The sequence below is a fragment of the Chlamydotis macqueenii genome, chromosome 6 (genome assembly GCF_036417535.1).
Source record: "Chlamydotis macqueenii isolate bChlMac1 chromosome 6, bChlMac1.mat, whole genome shotgun sequence".
NCBI classification, from domain to species: Eukaryota; Metazoa; Chordata; class Aves; order Otidiformes; family Otididae; genus Chlamydotis; species Chlamydotis macqueenii.
In genome coordinates, this window is record NC_141561.1 from 20,381,932 (window position 1) to 20,399,079 (window position 17,148).

The 17,148-nt window shown below is 38.0% G+C and overlaps 1 protein-coding gene across 1 annotated transcript in view; it reads right to left on the minus strand.

Annotated features, from left to right (window-relative positions):
• TTC21B (tetratricopeptide repeat domain 21B) overlaps positions 1–17,148 on the minus strand; it is a 41,980-nt gene that overhangs the window by 9,542 nt on the left and 15,290 nt on the right. The window contains exons 15-22 of the mRNA XM_086750290.1: positions 15,984–16,222; positions 15,570–15,642; positions 14,426–14,536; positions 10,366–10,504; positions 6,934–7,040; positions 4,500–4,688; positions 1,338–1,448; positions 625–706 (exon numbers count right to left, since the gene is read on the minus strand). Coding sequence (XP_086606416.1) covers positions 625–706; positions 1,338–1,448; positions 4,500–4,688; positions 6,934–7,040; positions 10,366–10,504; positions 14,426–14,536; positions 15,570–15,642; positions 15,984–16,222 — 1,051 coding nt within the window. The remainder of the gene's footprint in view (positions 1–624; positions 707–1,337; positions 1,449–4,499; positions 4,689–6,933; positions 7,041–10,365; positions 10,505–14,425; positions 14,537–15,569; positions 15,643–15,983; positions 16,223–17,148) is intronic.

Below are 17,148 nucleotides of genomic sequence, written 5' to 3' on the forward strand. Positions count from 1 at the left end.
GTAACCACAGCTACACGAATGAAGATACCAAGTGATACTTGCAATACTTCTATAAAAACCTCTATAAAGATAACTATAATTGTACTTCACTTTCAAAAGCAAACACTAACATTTGCTGTACTCTCACAACTTTTTTCACAAAGTCCACCAGAAAGCTTTACATTCATTATAACACTGTTTTAATAGATTTTAGTAGTCTTCTCTCTGGTCATAATTTGCAAATTCCTAAAAGAAACTTATTCCCGTCCAAGATAAGCTTCCTTTATTAATCTTGAAATAAAATGCCTAGATTTGCGTTCATGCACTTGATATACTAAACACAAGAGAGAGTGCTTTACAGTTACAAGTAAATAACACCCCAGCTATTTTTCACCTGAGGTAAACAATGTACATTACATTGCAGCAAAGTAAATTACTGTATCTATGAGAAATAATTTTCTCATCTTCCCCTACAATAGCTTTATGTTTTTATATACAGTAATGGTCTTGGGTTTTAGTATCGATTACATTATAAATAGCACATTTCTTTTTAATAATCTAAAGATTTTTTTTAGATATTTATTCCTCTATCTTATTAGAACTACGTATCAGGAAGAATTAAAAATACCACTGCTAAATGTTCACCTGGCTTGCGTTCTAGGAGCTGCTGGAAATGAAAGACAGCTTGTTCATAATCTTGCTTCCTGAACATGAGATCAGCCATCATCTACAATATTGATCGATTTAGACAAAACAAAAGAAAATATTTTAAGTTGTGGTTTATAAAGAACCCTAGTTCTGCAAAGTGTGGAGCCAAAGCTATAGCTTTAAAGTGCTGCAGTATTTGTACAAGTAGTAACTTAGTTGGGTTTTTCATTACTCTTTGGAAAATAAACATTCTCTATATACAGATACAGGATAAAAATGAGCATAGCATAACTATGATCATATAAGGATGTAAAACCACCTTAGGTACATAGCTCTTTTACTCTGGAAGATTTTTTTTTAGATACTTGCTTTAATATTACTGTGCTTGAAAAATAACTTCTTCCTGTCCATTAGTCAATTGTTAATAGAACATGGATTAAGCTATGCTTTAGTCAATCTTACAATTACCACTTTTTCCTCCACCAGTACATTTAAAGACACATTTTTGCATTGAGATAGAACAAAGGCTACCAGAAACTTCATACTGAATCATTATCCAGCAAAAATAGAAAAATGTTGTGTTGTAACGTATTTTTCACGTTTTTTGAAGTCAGAAGCTTTAGGCTTTCTTAAAAGTAGTATTTTATGGTTTGTGCAGACACACAAACCTGAAAAAATTTCTGATACGGTATTAGCATAATGGCACATACCATCGTTGCTGCTTCATTATCTTGGTCATTCTTCAGTAGTAAGGAACACTGATGTTGACAGGCATCAGTATCATCTTGTGCAAGGTATAAACGTGCAAGTTCCAACATTGCCTGCAGATTAAAATATTTAACTACACGTAATTCAAAGATTAAGAAAGTTGGTTCAGTTCTACTTGAGTATTAACCTGAGATTTCAGAGCCTCGGGGTAAATTTATCTTCTAAAGAGAGTTTTCTCTGTTGTTTCCTGGGGGCTTTTGGTCAAGTAATTAATTCATTTCCACTCCCTCACCTTTAAAACAGGTAAAATTCTTCTTCAGAGGGATATTCTGGAGGCACATTGAAAGCAGAACTGCTCAGATAGTATTGCTCTGAAGACTACAGTATTTGGTATGAATAATTTTATTAGGAAAATAAAGTAAATGCATGTAGTTTTAAACTCATTGTGAGAAGCAAATACCTCATTAACATTCACCAATTAGTTCTGAGTATAGGCAAATTCCAGCAGAAACAGTTTTCTTATTTGCATTTCGAAACCTACCACATTAAGTCTGTGTATGGATCCATTCCTGAGATTGCTGAGATGCAATCACAGAACAAATATTAACAAATTGAAGTGTACATAAGCATACATCCTTAAGGCTGAAGTCCCATCACAGACTATTCTGAACAAAATGACACAGAAAAGTCCATAAACACAGGAGTTACAACAAATTTAATCAAGTTTCCATTGAAGTAAATGGGAGTTAAACCAATCACAAAGTAAAATTAGCAGTAGACTAACAGTAAGCAATTTTAAACGGTCTTTTGATTTTGTTTTCAAAAAGGAGGCATTTATAATTGCATCGCAATTCTCTCTCTGGTTACATTTGTGAAAAGTACTTCTGAATCAAAATAGTGTTTTGAACATCCTGTTCAGGATATGAAGGCTACCTGCATAATATTTAACAACTGTTTTCTTCCTACTTCTTGTTATTTACATATTCAAACATATACTATATAATTCTGAAACAGAAAGGCAGGTGGATAAGCACTGAAATGATACGGAGATAGCATGCATGTAATAATTTTAATCATGAAAGCTTTCTTCAAGCCACTGTTCTTACCTGCATAACAGTGGAAGACCAAAAAGCACTCTGCTAGTCAAGGAACAGTTCCTGCCTCATGCAAGTCATGAGAACAATACCAGTAAAACTCAACTTCCATACCAGATTCTAGCGACTGGAAGGGTGTCTAAATTTTCAACTCCAACCCAAAAACCAACAACACTGTGAAACGATGTGCTTGATGCAGTCTGGGATCCACTTCAAGTCTGCATCCAGAAACTGCACTGCCTCTTATCCAGTCAGAGAAATGAGGGAGGGTATTACCTACCACATTTAACTACGTGAAATGAAACAACACAACACAACCCGAAACCCTTATGACAGACTGCAATCTCTGCATATTTAGCTCAGTGTTTTGTTTAATGCAACTTTTCAAATCTGGTTTGGGTTACTTTGGCTAGAATATAGGAAATTTTGTTCTGATGAACAGAAAGCTTAAAAGGAATTTCCAATAATTCCATATATAATTTATAGGAAACTAAACTCTGAAGACAAAGAAATAAGTGGGCATTTAACGGCTCAAATTTATATATTGTAATCTGAAATAATTTAACTCCAACCTTGTACTAGCAATGTTTTTAAAAATGAAGGGAAGAAAACAAGTTCAAATACACTGAAACTATAGAAATAGAGTGAGATGACTATACTAGTTGTGGGTAACCAAATGTATTTTGCTTTCAGCACTCTAAGCAAGGAACAAGTTCTTAAGCAGAAATTCAATCTTTGATTTTTTCAAAGATGTCATTGTATCCCATGTTGCTAGGGAAGCAGGATTAAAGCACAAGTCTCCAGTAAGTGCATCTAACAGACAGTCAGTACAAATGTCAGTGCACAATATATCTTGTAACAATGGGATTCTCTCAATAGTATGATTTTAGCAAGAATTGAAGGAAAATCCTATGCTGGCATGAAAGGGGAAAGGGAGGGGAAAAAAAAAAAAGAAAAAAGAAAAAAGATTAAGGCTTTGATACTGAATTACTAGGATGGCATACCACAAAAGCCATAGCTGTACCTGTACTATGACAGGCAGTCTCATCGCTATTGATGGTAAAATGGGGAAGTCATCCTCCTTTGAATATTTCAAGGATGTTTTTATTCCTCTCTAAATTTATTTTTCTTCTCCATTCTTACAAGATGATGCCCTGAAGAAAGTCTATCTCAAAGATGGTGAAGTTGTAGATTTCGTAAGGACCTAGATTCTTGAAACCGTAACACGAGTTCAAGTATTAAAACCAGGTGATACATTGATAATTTAGCAGCTGGTGAATCTGACAGCTGTGCAATAAGAAGCAACAAAAGAAGTCTTCACATACACCTATATATACACAATACATGCTAGAAAATCATTAACAATTAACAAAAATTATATTTATTTATTTTTAATATTAAAAAACCCACTGAAGTTGATACTAAATTTCTTAGCCTTTTGCTTCTCCCTCTCTTATCTCTAAATCCCAGGGTTGTGAAAGAAGGAAGAGGGGCATAAAATTAAGCTCAAATTTACCAGCATTTATCAACAGGCACACTTGTGGGAAAGAGGCAGTGCAGGGAAGAGAAAAGCAGTGCCATCATCACTGCTCAACAACAGCAACATTTTGTGACTAAAACTGGAATCCTACCAAGTCTCAAACTGCTAAAACATATGGAGAAGAGACAGAAACTGTCTCAACTGCCTGAAGTCACTAGGACTTCATTCCATAGGACAGGGAACAAGGAAGATTGTTCCAGTCTCCCTTATTACCATGCTGCACCTTATGCATCTTCAATGGGTACATAAAGACAGGCTCACTATACAATCTAATGGTCAACTCAAGTGCACGCAGACCACCACTTGAATCAGGAGTTTGTGTAAGAGACAGAAATTACCAAATTAGTAGTACATAAAACCATTTTATCATGATAAGCAATGAAGAAGAGAAAGTTCAAGGCACTATGTATACCATTAAGCAGAAGTAATTGTAAATATACATCTACACTGTGGACAATTGAAAAAATGTATTGCTAGATATCAAAACTGAATGGAAAACCAATGCAAAATAGTTAAGAGGGAGAACTGACCTTGTTATTGGTTTCACAGTGAACAAGAGCTTCTTTGTAAAATTTAATTGCTTTTTCATAGTTTCGCTGGGCTGTAGAATGTTTTGCAATCTCAGCACAAATTTCAGCTGCTAACTGTTTCTGTGCAGGAACTGCATCCAGCTGTTCTATTTGAGCCCGTTTTAGCACTCTGGCTTGTAATTCCCGAGCCTAGTGTGGGGAAAGGAGTCAACAGTCAAAAATTTTCAAAGGAATTAATTTTATGAAACGTAAGGAACAGGACATGAAAGCAAAAAGCCACAGATAGATCCAGCCTACCCCTAATATACTTGAAAAGGATGGTACGAACAAGCTTGTTTAATACTCTAAGGAATATTTAGGTCAAATACATGCATTTGAATAGAGATAATACATTTTTATTGCTCTAAATTTCTCCCAGTATTTCTGTGCCTTGCAATATTGTCCTGGTTTTGGCAGGACATTTTCCTCTCAGTATCCAGTGTGTGTTTTGGATTTGGGATGTGAAGAATGTTGATAAACACCTGATGATATGAGTTGTTGCTAATGAGACCAAGGACACTGTCCAGCTTTCTAAGTCTTGTTAATCTGCACGTTCAAGAAGCTGGGAGAAAAACATACAGAACAATTGACCCAAACTGGCCAAAGAGAGTATTCCATGCCATAAACATCATGCTCAGTACATCACTGGGGGGTTGCCCATGGCAGGGGCATCCATCTCTTCTCTCTTGCTCGCTGGCATCGTTCCCTCTCCTTTGCTGGCTCCCTTTCACTCCTTTGCTTGCTGCTCAGTTTCATTTCCACGACTGCTGCTCAGGACGGGCTGCATCAGTCATTGGGACATCGGGTGGTGAGAAATCACACATTGTTCATTTTGTATTCCTATATTTTGTTATTATTGTAGTTTTCCTTTGTTATTCTAGTAAACTGTTTTCAACTCAACCCATGAGTTTTCCTTTCTTCCTATTTCTCCCCTCCATCCCTCAGGGGAGGGGGAGCGAGAAACTGTGTGGTGACAGGGGCTAAACCACAACAAATATTTATAACTAACCTCTTCCCTAATTCAAATAGTTATGTTCCAGTTTATAACTACTAGCAGAGTTATAATCACAAAAAAGTGCTAGCGTATGACATCACTGAAGAAAGCCTCATTACTAAAGACAAAAGCAATGCTTTTGCACACAAGCCCTACAGTTTTGTTTAGAACAATTTTATCATAATCTCCATGGGTTCCCGTTAAGAACTTCCTCAGTCTCCAAGCTACCTTCCTACATCAAAAATATTCAATAGAAATGTTACATGCCTTTTCCTCTTTTTTTTTCCTTTCTTAAAATTAAGCTTTTAATAAGGTGTATAAACAAGACCTCAAAGGCCAAAACCCAGAATGTGTATGTACTTAACTCCTTTATTAAGCACAGAAAAGTCAGCAAAAACGTCTAGCAAAAACACAGAAGTAGAGTTATTTGTTAATAGCAGATACCCCAGAAAAGGAAACAGCTATGCCCAATTCTGATTATGCCAGATTACTTTTCTTTGATTTCAAGTGGAATTCTAGCCAACTAACACACAAGAGATTCCCTCTTTCTGCTTAAGCAGTTTTGTAACTATCTTATCATTGAAATAAAATCTTCGAAGAGCTGCTTCACTCATTTAAATGTTCATAAGTTGAAAAGCAGGAAGCACCAATATTATTCTGCTTCTTTTCACCTCCCTAGCAGGGAAGGAAAACTAAAACACAAGGTAAAATCTAGGGGGAACTTCTAACATCGTTCTGAAAACTGACACAAGAAATCTGTTTAAGAAGAGGCCGAACAGTTAAGAACATGGCCAAACAGTCAGTCCTGCTGAAATAATCAAGATACAGGTGTTCTTCTGTAAATGAATGTGGCAGCAAAAGTAGAAGGAGCAGGAAAAGATTTCAAAGATAATGAGTACAAGGAAGGACAGTTTTGAGGGCATTGACAGAAACAACAAAAGAAAAAAGTGGAGAGAGGCAAACAAAGTGTTTGTGTGATATAGTAAGAAATCTGAAAGAATCTAAACAGTACAACAAAATTACAGGTAGCCATTGAAAGCTGTTCCAGATTGTTCTATGAGTGATGCTCAATGCAGAGCTAAACATACGTAACCTAGCTGTCCCCCATAGCCAATTTCGTTTTCATCTGCTCTGCTAAAACTATGCTGTATACACAAATTAAGGCAGAGTATGAACGTAGGCTTCCAGTAAAAGCCTGCATTCCGATCTAAAATTCAAATAACATTGCTCACAAAAAGCTTAGACTTTCTAACCACTTACGTTCTTTACATTTTGCACCACTGTATACATACACTACTGTGTATGCATTTTCCTTATTCACAGAAATATTATGGTTAGGATCAGGGATAAAAGTGAAGACATAGCAAGCTTTCATAGGGATTTTTTAGTTTTCCTCTTTACCTGTTGTAATGAAACAATAGCTTCATCAATCTTCTCCATTTTGCTGTAAATTTTTGCAAGAAGCACCTGGTAATGTCCATCTTCCATCAAAGAAGACAATTCATTAACTATAAGAATTACATAAACCAAACATGATTCTTTTAAGACACTGGAAGATGCAAAAGCAATACAAAAAAATTGACACTCTAGTCTATTTGCATTCTCAGAAATAGGAGAGAGAAGCTTTTGATTTAAGTGGACAGGAAATAAAGCCACTCCTGACATTTCTTGTCCAAATCCTCCTCAAAGTCAATGAAAAACATCCAAATTGATTAAATGAGTGCTACTGTATACCCAAAAAGCATATGACTGACGAAATTTCTAGTGAGACCTCAAACTACTTTTCTTTTGCTAGAGTCTGGAACCACCATGAATACAAAGAGTTATTTTAACTAAATATTTCTGTATCTACTCAAAAAGCAGCAAGCTACTTTTGCATAATAGTTAAAATACATATGCAATAATATTTGAAAAAAAAACAAGTTCTCCCTGTCTTGTATTCATTCTAATCTATTGACAAAGTGGTATTTTAAGCATAGTTCCCCATTAAAACAGAAAACCCACCAAAATCCATGTTTTATCTTTATTAAAATAAAAAAATAAAGTATATTGAGCTATACTCCATTAGCAAACTGTCTTCAAAGTGCTGTAATTGTGACACGCTATTCTAAATCAGCGATTAGACCATGTAGCCACCCATGTAAGACCATTCCCTACAAGTACAATGCCTATATGTCATTTCTCTTTCACAGATGAAGGATATTTTAGCATTTCTTAAAAAAAAAAAAAAAACCAAAACCTAAACTGTTCAATAATTTCCCCAATTAGCTAATGAGATTTTTTTTTTTTCATGTAGAGAATGCATGTTTACCAGAGACATATAAAAAGGATACTGGCTTATGTACTTTTTGCTTCATTGTAAAACGGAAAAGATTTCAAAGTACATGGGGTAGACTGTATTTAACTGCTAATTTATCTTCCCACACTAGAAGATCAAGCTGTCTTGAGCATGATTATTATGCCAGATCCTCAAAGGCTTACATAAGACAGGAATATAACATAAAATCAGAGGACTTTTTCAGTGAGAAGCAAACAAGACAGAAAACCAACATTCCCCTGCGCAGTATGAAAGGCCAGTAAAATAGTGATATAAGACTACAGAAACTAGGAATAAGACTTGATAATATACTGTTTCTGTATTCATAGAATCATAGAATCATAGAATGGTTAGGGTTGGAAGGGACCTTCAAAGGTCATCTAGTCCAACCCCCCTGCAAGGAGCAGGGACATCCCTGACTAGGTCAGGTTGCTCAGAGCCTCATCCAGCCTGACCTTGAACGCTTCCAGAGATGGGGCCTCCACCACCTTTCTGGGCAACCTGTTCCAGTGTTCTATAACTCGCATCGTAAAAAAATTTTTTTCCTAATTTCTAATCTAAATCTACCCCCCTCTATTTTAAAACCATTACCTCTCGTCCTATTGCAACAGGCCCTACTAAACAGCCTATCCCCATCTTTCTTGTAGGCCCCCTTGAGGTACTGGAAGACCGCTATCAGGTCTCCCCAGAAGCCTCCTCTTCTGCAGGCTGAACAGCCCCAACTCTCTCAGCCTGTCCTCATAAGAGAGGTGCTCCAGCCCTTTTATCATCTTCGTCGCCCTCCTCAGATAGCCACTGTCGTAGTTCAGCCCTGATCAGGACCAGACTACGCAGTCTGTCTCTCGCTCCCCCCACCCTCCGAGAGAACAGAGGGAGATGATATAAGAAAAATGGCTCAAGGCTTGAGATAAGGACAGGGAGAAATCCTTAAAGTTACCGTCACGGGCAAAACAGACTCGACCTGGGGAAAACTATTCATTTATTTCTAAAATTAGCAGGAGAATGAGACAGGGAACAAGATAACCTCCCCCCACCCCTCCCTCTTCCTGGGCTTAACATTATCTATACTACCTCCCCTCCCGAGCGGCACAGGGGGGGGGAAAGGGAATTGGGGTCGCGGTCAGTTCATCACGCCTTGTTTTACGCTGCTACTTCATTGTCGGGGGAAGAACTCCTCGCATTCCTCCTCTGCTCCAGCGTGGGGTCCCTCCCACGGGCCACAGTCCTTCGTGAAACTGCTCCGATATGGGTCATCTCTTCCACGGGGTGCAGTCCCTCTAGAACAGCTGTCCCAGCGGGCCCTCCACGGGCCACAGCCTCCTTCAGGCCTCCACCTGCTCTGGCGTGGGGTCCTCCACAGGCTGCAGGTGGATCTCTGCCCCTCCGTGGACCTCCATGGGCTGCAGGGGGACAACCCGCTCCACCATGGTCTTCACCACGAGTTGCAGAGGAATCTTGGCCAGGAGTCGCATTACTCCTCCCCCTCCTTCTGAACTGACCTTGGTGTCTGCAGCCGTTCCTCACAACAGGCTGGCAGACGTCTCTCAGGATCCTTTTTACATCTTATTCACTTCTCATCTCCTCTCCACTTCTTGCAGCCGGGCCGGGCCGAGTTGGGCCCAGTCGGCTGCCTGGCGGGAGGCCAGAGGGTGAGGCCTGCAAGGCCCATGAGGCTCGCGCCTCCCCTCTCTGCCCCCCGCTCAGCTGCTTCACATCTTCTCCTCCTCTTTTTCCTGTTTTCCCCTACTTAAATACGTTATCACAGAGGCGTTATCACGGGACATTCTGCTACCAATTGGCTCGGCCTTGGCCAGCAGCGGGTCCACCCTAGGCCCGGCCGAGTCCGCTGAACAAAGGGGAGCGACTTCTAGCAGTTTCCTACAGAAGCTGCCACCTTAGGCCCCCCCTCACTAACAAAACCAGAACAGCCACAAAAGTTAATAAATATAATTAAACCACTGCAAAAAAGATTATTTCCTTAATTAAGGGGTATAGCTCAATAGCTCACACTAAACACCTTAAAACGTCTTCATCGTCTTTATACAAGAACAATGAAAAAAAAAATCCAAGTTTTAGCTTTGTAAGGACTTTCTTTTACATGTTAGGAATATGCACTAAGAGACATCTTCATCTGGTTCAATCTCTTCGCTCTGAAGAATACCACCTAAAAAAACCATTCCCTAACAGCAGGAATGACTTATCTATACTTGATCAATTCAGAATCAGAACATTTGTTAGCACAGAAAGGAAAGAATCTTGCATGTATGAAGCTCTGCTATTGCATTTACTGACTTCATCTATCACAGTTGTTTCAGCTTTAAAAGTCCTGGCAAAAGCACCTTTATATACAAATGAAGTTTATTTTAGAGTGCATTTCTCATTTATCTCTTAATAGTTTCCTGTGGTTTACAGTTCAAAAAAGTTCATATGGAACTTGTTTATTCCTTAGAATCATGCAGAAAACACAAACAACAGTAGAAATTGTATGTTTTGCTGCAAATTAATAACGTACCTACCAGGCTCATGATCTAAAACTTGCTGAAGTACTTTTTCCGCCTTTTCATATTGCTTCAGTTTCATTAAAAGCTCAGCCAAATCATAGCAAAGGAAATTCTGTTGACCGCTTCTCAATGCGGCCTCATAGTAACTGATTGCCTAAAAGGAAGAAACAAAAATCTGAGTATTATTTAAAGACAACAACCTTGCCACTTAGGTATTTAATGACATGCTGCTTAGAGTTTTCTCTACTTTCTTCACTTTTCTTGTAACAAAGTAATTTCTAATAAATACTATATTAAAAAGATTTTATTTACTTGCAAGCTCAAGCATCCAAAAATGTAATGTCAAAATAAACAGAAACATAGAATCTTTAAGGTTGGAAAAGACCTCTAAGATCATCAAGTCCAATCATCAACCTAACACCACCATGCCTACCAAATCATCTTCTGAAGTGCAACATCTACACATTCTTGAAGACCTCCAAGGATGGTGACTCTACCACTTCCCTCAGCAGCCTGTTCCAGTGCCTGACCACTCTTTCAGTAAAGTGTTTCCTAATATTCAACCTAAACCTCCTCTGCCGCAAATTGAGGCCATTTGCTCTCATCCTGTCACAAGTTATTTCGGAGAAGAGACCAACACCCACCTCACTACAATCTCCTTTCAGGTAGTTGTAGAGAGCAATGAAGTCTCCCCTCAGCCTTTTCTCCAGACTAAACAATCCCAGTCCCTCAGCTGCTCCTCATCAGACTTGTGCTCCAGACCCCTCACCAGCTCCATTGTCTTTCTCTGGATGTGCTCCAGCAACTGAACGTCCTTCTTGTACTGAGGGGCCCCATCACTTCCTTACTCCTGCTGGCCATGCTGCTCCTGATACAAGCCAGGATGCTGTTGGTCTTCTTGGCCACCTGGCCACACTGCTGGCTCATTACCAGCACCCCCAGGTCCCTTTCTGCCAGGCTGCTTTCCAGCCACTCTTCCCCAAGCCTGTAGCATTGCATGGAATTGTTATCACTGAAGTGCAGGACCTGGCACTTGGCCTTCCTGAACCTCATACAGTTCACCTCGGCCCATCAGTCCAGCCTGTCCAGATCCCTCTGCAGAGCCTTCCTACCCTCAAGCAGACCAACACTCCGCTCAATTTGGTGTCATCTGCAAACTTACTGAGGAAACACTAGAATAACTAGAGTCCACATTTTGATACACGTGTTTACATAGCCTAACCACATTATGATGTTCCATCTTTGACAGGATCACTGCCAATTAAACCACATTTTCATTAGCTGCTGGAGCTGTATAATTCCAGTCAGAGTCAGACTGGAGTGATAAAGTTCTGTTTTACCATACACAAAGAACTAGTATTTACCCAAAGTCTATCTGCAAAATATAAAGATAAAAGAAATAATGAAAAGTTTAAAAATACCAGCTAAGCATAATCTAATACAAAGGAGTCTTCTCTTCACATTTTTAAACATAAAAACTGGCAATCATATCAATTTTAAAAGTCAAATATTTATGCCAGGAAAAAAAAAAAAAAGTGTTCTGGATCAATAAACTGTTATTCCATGAGTTAAAAAAAACCAAACAAACAAACCCCACACTTCAAAATAACAACTTAAGTAGTCTTAAAATAAGATATTACTTTAAGTAAAGGGAAAAATGAGAACTGGAATTATGTTAAAAAGTTACATTTCCAAAATGAATCTGAAATATTTTATTAGCTTTTATTGTTTTAAAATAGAACATGTTTAAACATACTAATGTTTAAAGGCAGGTTACTTGTTTAGGCTTAAGCACCCTAAGGATAATATAATTTTGAGCTGAAGCCTCAAAATATATAAAGAAAAAGTTTGTAAAACACCCATCAACACATAGATTACAAGTTTTTCTACAGCACTCTAGGAACTCTCACAGTAATTAGATTACACATACACAAAAAGGTATGCAGATAGGAATCATATACTTATCTGCTTATAATACTGGCCTAAACAGAAGTAAGTGAAAATTCTAACACTGCAAACACAAACCACAACTTGGACACATACACTCCAGTCATTTCAAGTTGCCCAAATAAAGTAATTTGCTCCCGCAAGTTTTTCCCCAAAGACTTTGTTCTGTTTTCCTTACAATAAGCAGTTAAAGCTTCTATTACTACTCTTCTGGCCAATGTTAAGGCTAGGAGATGTGACAAGACTGAGTCAATGAAGGAGTTAAACATGGTTTTGAATGCAGGCCCAAACCCATATAAACGGACTCATCAGAACTACAATTCATTAGGTATTTATCCACCAATGCGTAACGGAGCCTTTGATCAGGTATTTTTAAACGGATCTACAAACTTACTTTCAGGTTAAAAAAAAAAAAAAAAAAAAGACTTTAGTGAAAGGCTGCCTTAAAACCAACCTGAAAACAGTGAACATGCAGCTGACTAATCACATTGCACATAAGTAAGAACAAGTTCATACGTCACAAATATACAAACTGTACACGCCCTGGAAAAACACACTGAATGTTTCACATTCAGTCTGATAAGAAAGAAATCTGTAGTGGGGTTTGTATGTAACAGAACTCCTCAGTCACTGCTTGGAAACTTGCTTGGTCACTAATTGTCTTCCTAAAAAACAAAACAAACTATTAAATAGACATTTCCAGATGATGGAGAACCTTTGGGCTTACTCCATGAAGCCACCATCGTGTTTCTCCTGGTGCGATGGTAATACATATGCAACTTTAAATATACAAGATAATAGCATATTAGTACATCATATGAAAGAGTCTGTGCAGTATCAGTTATCTAAGCTGGTAATACAAAAACCTCAGACTGGAATCTTGCTCAGTATTAAGTCTGACAAGAAGTGATGACGGGAGCTAACAAGCCAGAAAATAGATTTCATAGAACCACAGGATGGACTGGGTTGGAAGGGACTTTAAACATCACCTAGTTCCAACCCTCTGACCATAGGCAGGTATACCTTCCACAAAACCAGATTGCACAAAGCCTCATCCAACCTGGCCTTGAAGACTTCAAGGGATGGGGCATCCACAGCTTCTTTAGGCAATCTGTTCCAGTATCTCACCACCCTCACAGTAAAGAATTTCTTCCTAATATTAACCTAAATCTACCCTCTTCCAGTTTCAAAAGATTACCCCTCATCTTATCGTTACACTCCCTCACAAGGAGTTCCTCCCCATCTTTCTGTAGGCCCCCTTTAGGTACTGGAAGGCTGCTATAAGGTCTCCCTGGAGTCTTGTCTTCTCTAGACTCAACAATCACAACTCTCTCAGCCTGTCCTCATACGGGAGGTGCCCCAGCCCCTGATAATCTTCATGGCCCTCCTCTTCTCTTTCTTAGACCTGGAAGAAGTTCAGAGACCATTATTTGAAACAACTTCCGTAAGTACAGAGGAAAATTGTGCTAAGCACCTATGGAAGAGGTGCTGCTGAAACAAAGCCACTTCTCTTGCTTGGTCTTCCAAGCACTTTCTGTACCCATTTACTGTTTGTTATTTCAATGCAAGTGACAAGAAAGCAGATACTGGAGGTTCAAAAGTTGGCACTGATTCCTCTGCAATTTAAAACTCGTCTATCAGACCATGTCAAAGCCACCTGTACAGAACAAATATGCCAGCTTGGGAAGATGTTCGCTTTCTCAAAAAAAGAAGAATACTGTAAGCACAGAAAAGTTAAGTCTTTTTGGCAACATGAACACTACTTAAGAACATTGTATTAAAAGGTTCAGTGAGATGCAAACAAAATGTAAAGGACGCAAGTTAAAGATTCCCTAAGTAAGCACTTACAGGACAATCACACCATTTCCCCAGTATCACAGTCCTGCTTGCTTCCTTCCCAGGCTGTCACAAAATATTTTCTTGTCTTCTTGTCCTGTGCAAGGGCCACAGACCTGACTGACCAGATATTTTGAAGGGGATCTATAGACTTACTTTCAGGATAAAAAGTCTGTTTTGTACTTTAATGTGAAATGCTTCTTCTACTCAACCTGAAAAAATAATCAGGCAAAGTCTACACATTGACAATAAGGGACATGATATTTAGTCTAATATAGCATTTATGGGATACCTTTGAATAGTTATGTGTTTTGATTAAGGCTTTTCCAATTTTACTTGCTAAAGCTGGATCTTTTGGATTTTTCTTCAAGGCTTGCTCGTAGACTTCTATGGCTTCATCAGGCTTCAACAGTAAAAGATAAAAAAACTTAGAAATCAAGGGTTAACATAAGTATGAAGAAAACAAAATCTGTTAACACCTCCATGAATGACTGCCACATACTACTGGTTCATGAACTACAACATATTTGAGAGGAGAACAGTCACTATGAAATGGCAGGAAGTGTGAAGTCAATGTAAATTTACATTTCCATGCTAAAACAGAATGTGGAGAGAACTTGGCCAACAAATTAGTTTGAATTATCCTGATTCTTTTCCCACTGAAATTTGTCTACTTTTATTTCACTAGTTAATAAACTTATGCAAACTTATTACTGTGTTGGACAATCATCCATTTCTCTCTTCTACCCATGTTACAGCAGATTTAAACAAGTTCTCTTTTGCTTTGTAATTCTTCATTAAGGAGAAAACTACACAGAAACATGAATAAGTAAACAACCATTAATGACCTACAGATCCCCAAACTAGTAATCTGAATTGTTAGTTGTGTGTCCTAACCCAAACTACTCTTTCAAAATATGAATTTAAAAGTGTATCCTTCAAATTCCTGTCCATTTGACTACATTATCTTCTACAAATATTGAATGACATTTCCAGTTCATCAAGAAAGCAAAGGATGTAATAAAAATACAGGAATTCAGTAACTGAAAACTTTAAATAAAACTTTCAATATGAGAACCAAAGTTACCTAAAATTATTCTGAGCTTCAGAACTCTCCTAAACATACCCAACTTCTTCCTGTATTTAATTTAGCTCTCAGTTTAGATTTTTTTTTTATAGTCAGGTCAGTGTTCTTCTAGATAAAATTCTCTCCTTGACTTTCACCTAGTCAGTTATTACAAGAAATGCATTTTCAACAGCTTCTTCTTTGAACTTGAAACAGTTACATTTACAGCCAGTAATTATGGTTTCTTACATCCTAAAGCAGTTTCTGTTTGCCAACTATCAATCAATAGGAGTCAGCATGCTACATTGTCTCAACTTGCCAAAATCAACAAATGACTCAATCATTCTATTTATCTCTAGCAAGCACTTACTTCTTGAATATTCATATATGCATCACCAAGAAGAAGAAAAGTATGAGCACTTGGCAGTTTTTCTACGAGGTCTCTGGAAACAGAAGACAGAACCTTGCTCAATATTTAACATGTCAATACTGGTATCTAAACAACAACAAATAGGGCACAACATTTTATCCTCTGCAGATTTTAGTTTCTCTTTATTTCTGACAACAAAAAAATTCTGAGATACCTTTTCAAAAAGGGACTTCTAATCACTGTTTAAAGTGCTACAAAACTTACTCAAATGAATTCATTATGTTGCTAAACGTTCCTGACTTATTGTAATAGAAAGGGGGAAAAAAAAAAAAGCAAAAAAAAAAGCTCACCATGCAACCATTAAACTGTTAATCTAGAAAAATATACACACACACACTCCCCACAACCTTTTACCTGTAGCAGCCAGCATACAACTTCATATCTTTTCTGTACTGAAGATAAATATCTGCCATTTTTTCTTTAGCCTGTATAAAGTAAGGCTGCTCAGGTGTAATATTTCGGAGCATAGCCAAGGCTTGTTCAACATCTCCTTGAGCAATTGCCAGATCTGCATTTGCAATCATGACTCTTAGTTCCTCAGGAGTTCCAGAAAATTCATTAATAGCATCTTGCAGTATTATAGCAGCTTCATGCTACAAATAATAAAACTGAAAGAATTAATCTTATTTCCTGTTGTTCAAAAGCCTTTTAAATAAAGACATCACAAGCAAACGAATGTCTGGAAACATTACACAAACCAACCAAAAAACCACAAGAAAATCCAATGTGTTGGTTTTGTTTAGTAGGGACGCTACAGTGGGAGCTTCTGCAAGAAGCTGCTAGAAGTTTTCCCTTTGTCCAGTGGACAGGGCCAGGTCTAAGGAGGACTCAAGTCTATTTTGCCCATAAGGGTAACCTGAATGATCTCGCCCTGTCCTTATCTCAAGCCTGGAGGTTTTTTGTTATATCCTCTCTCCCTTATTCCCTTCGAGGGTGGGGGCTGGGAGCGATGTCCCAAGCAGGGCTAAACTACGACAAAAAAGTACCCATTTGTTTCACCAGAATATTTTAAATATTTTTTTCCTCTTAATTTTTTAAATAAAAGTTTGTGATATGAACTACCAGGAACAGTTTTAGTAGAGAAAATAACATTTGTGTTGCACATATACAAGGAGATGCTCAAAATTCAAGCGGACAATAACTTTAGCACCTTGCTCTAATAGGTCCTGCTTTGAGCAGGATGACCTCCAGTGGTCACTTCCAACTACAAGATCGTATGGCTTCTCATATTTTCATACATATATAGTGTCCCACTGTTTATTAAGAAGCAACTGATAGTAAGGATGTTGCTACACAAAGATAAGGACACGATCCAAAAATATTTCTAATAGCATTCTGACAGCAAAACCAGAATCTACATGCCAGCAACTAAGAATCAACAGTATCCCTTCCTCAAAATTAGAAGGGGTTTTAATAGGCTCAAAATCGAGCACCTGCAAGTAGTTTTGTTCCTCTGCAATTTAAAGTATAAGCTGTTAAGTCATCTATTAACATCTTGGAAATCTTACCAAACAAATCC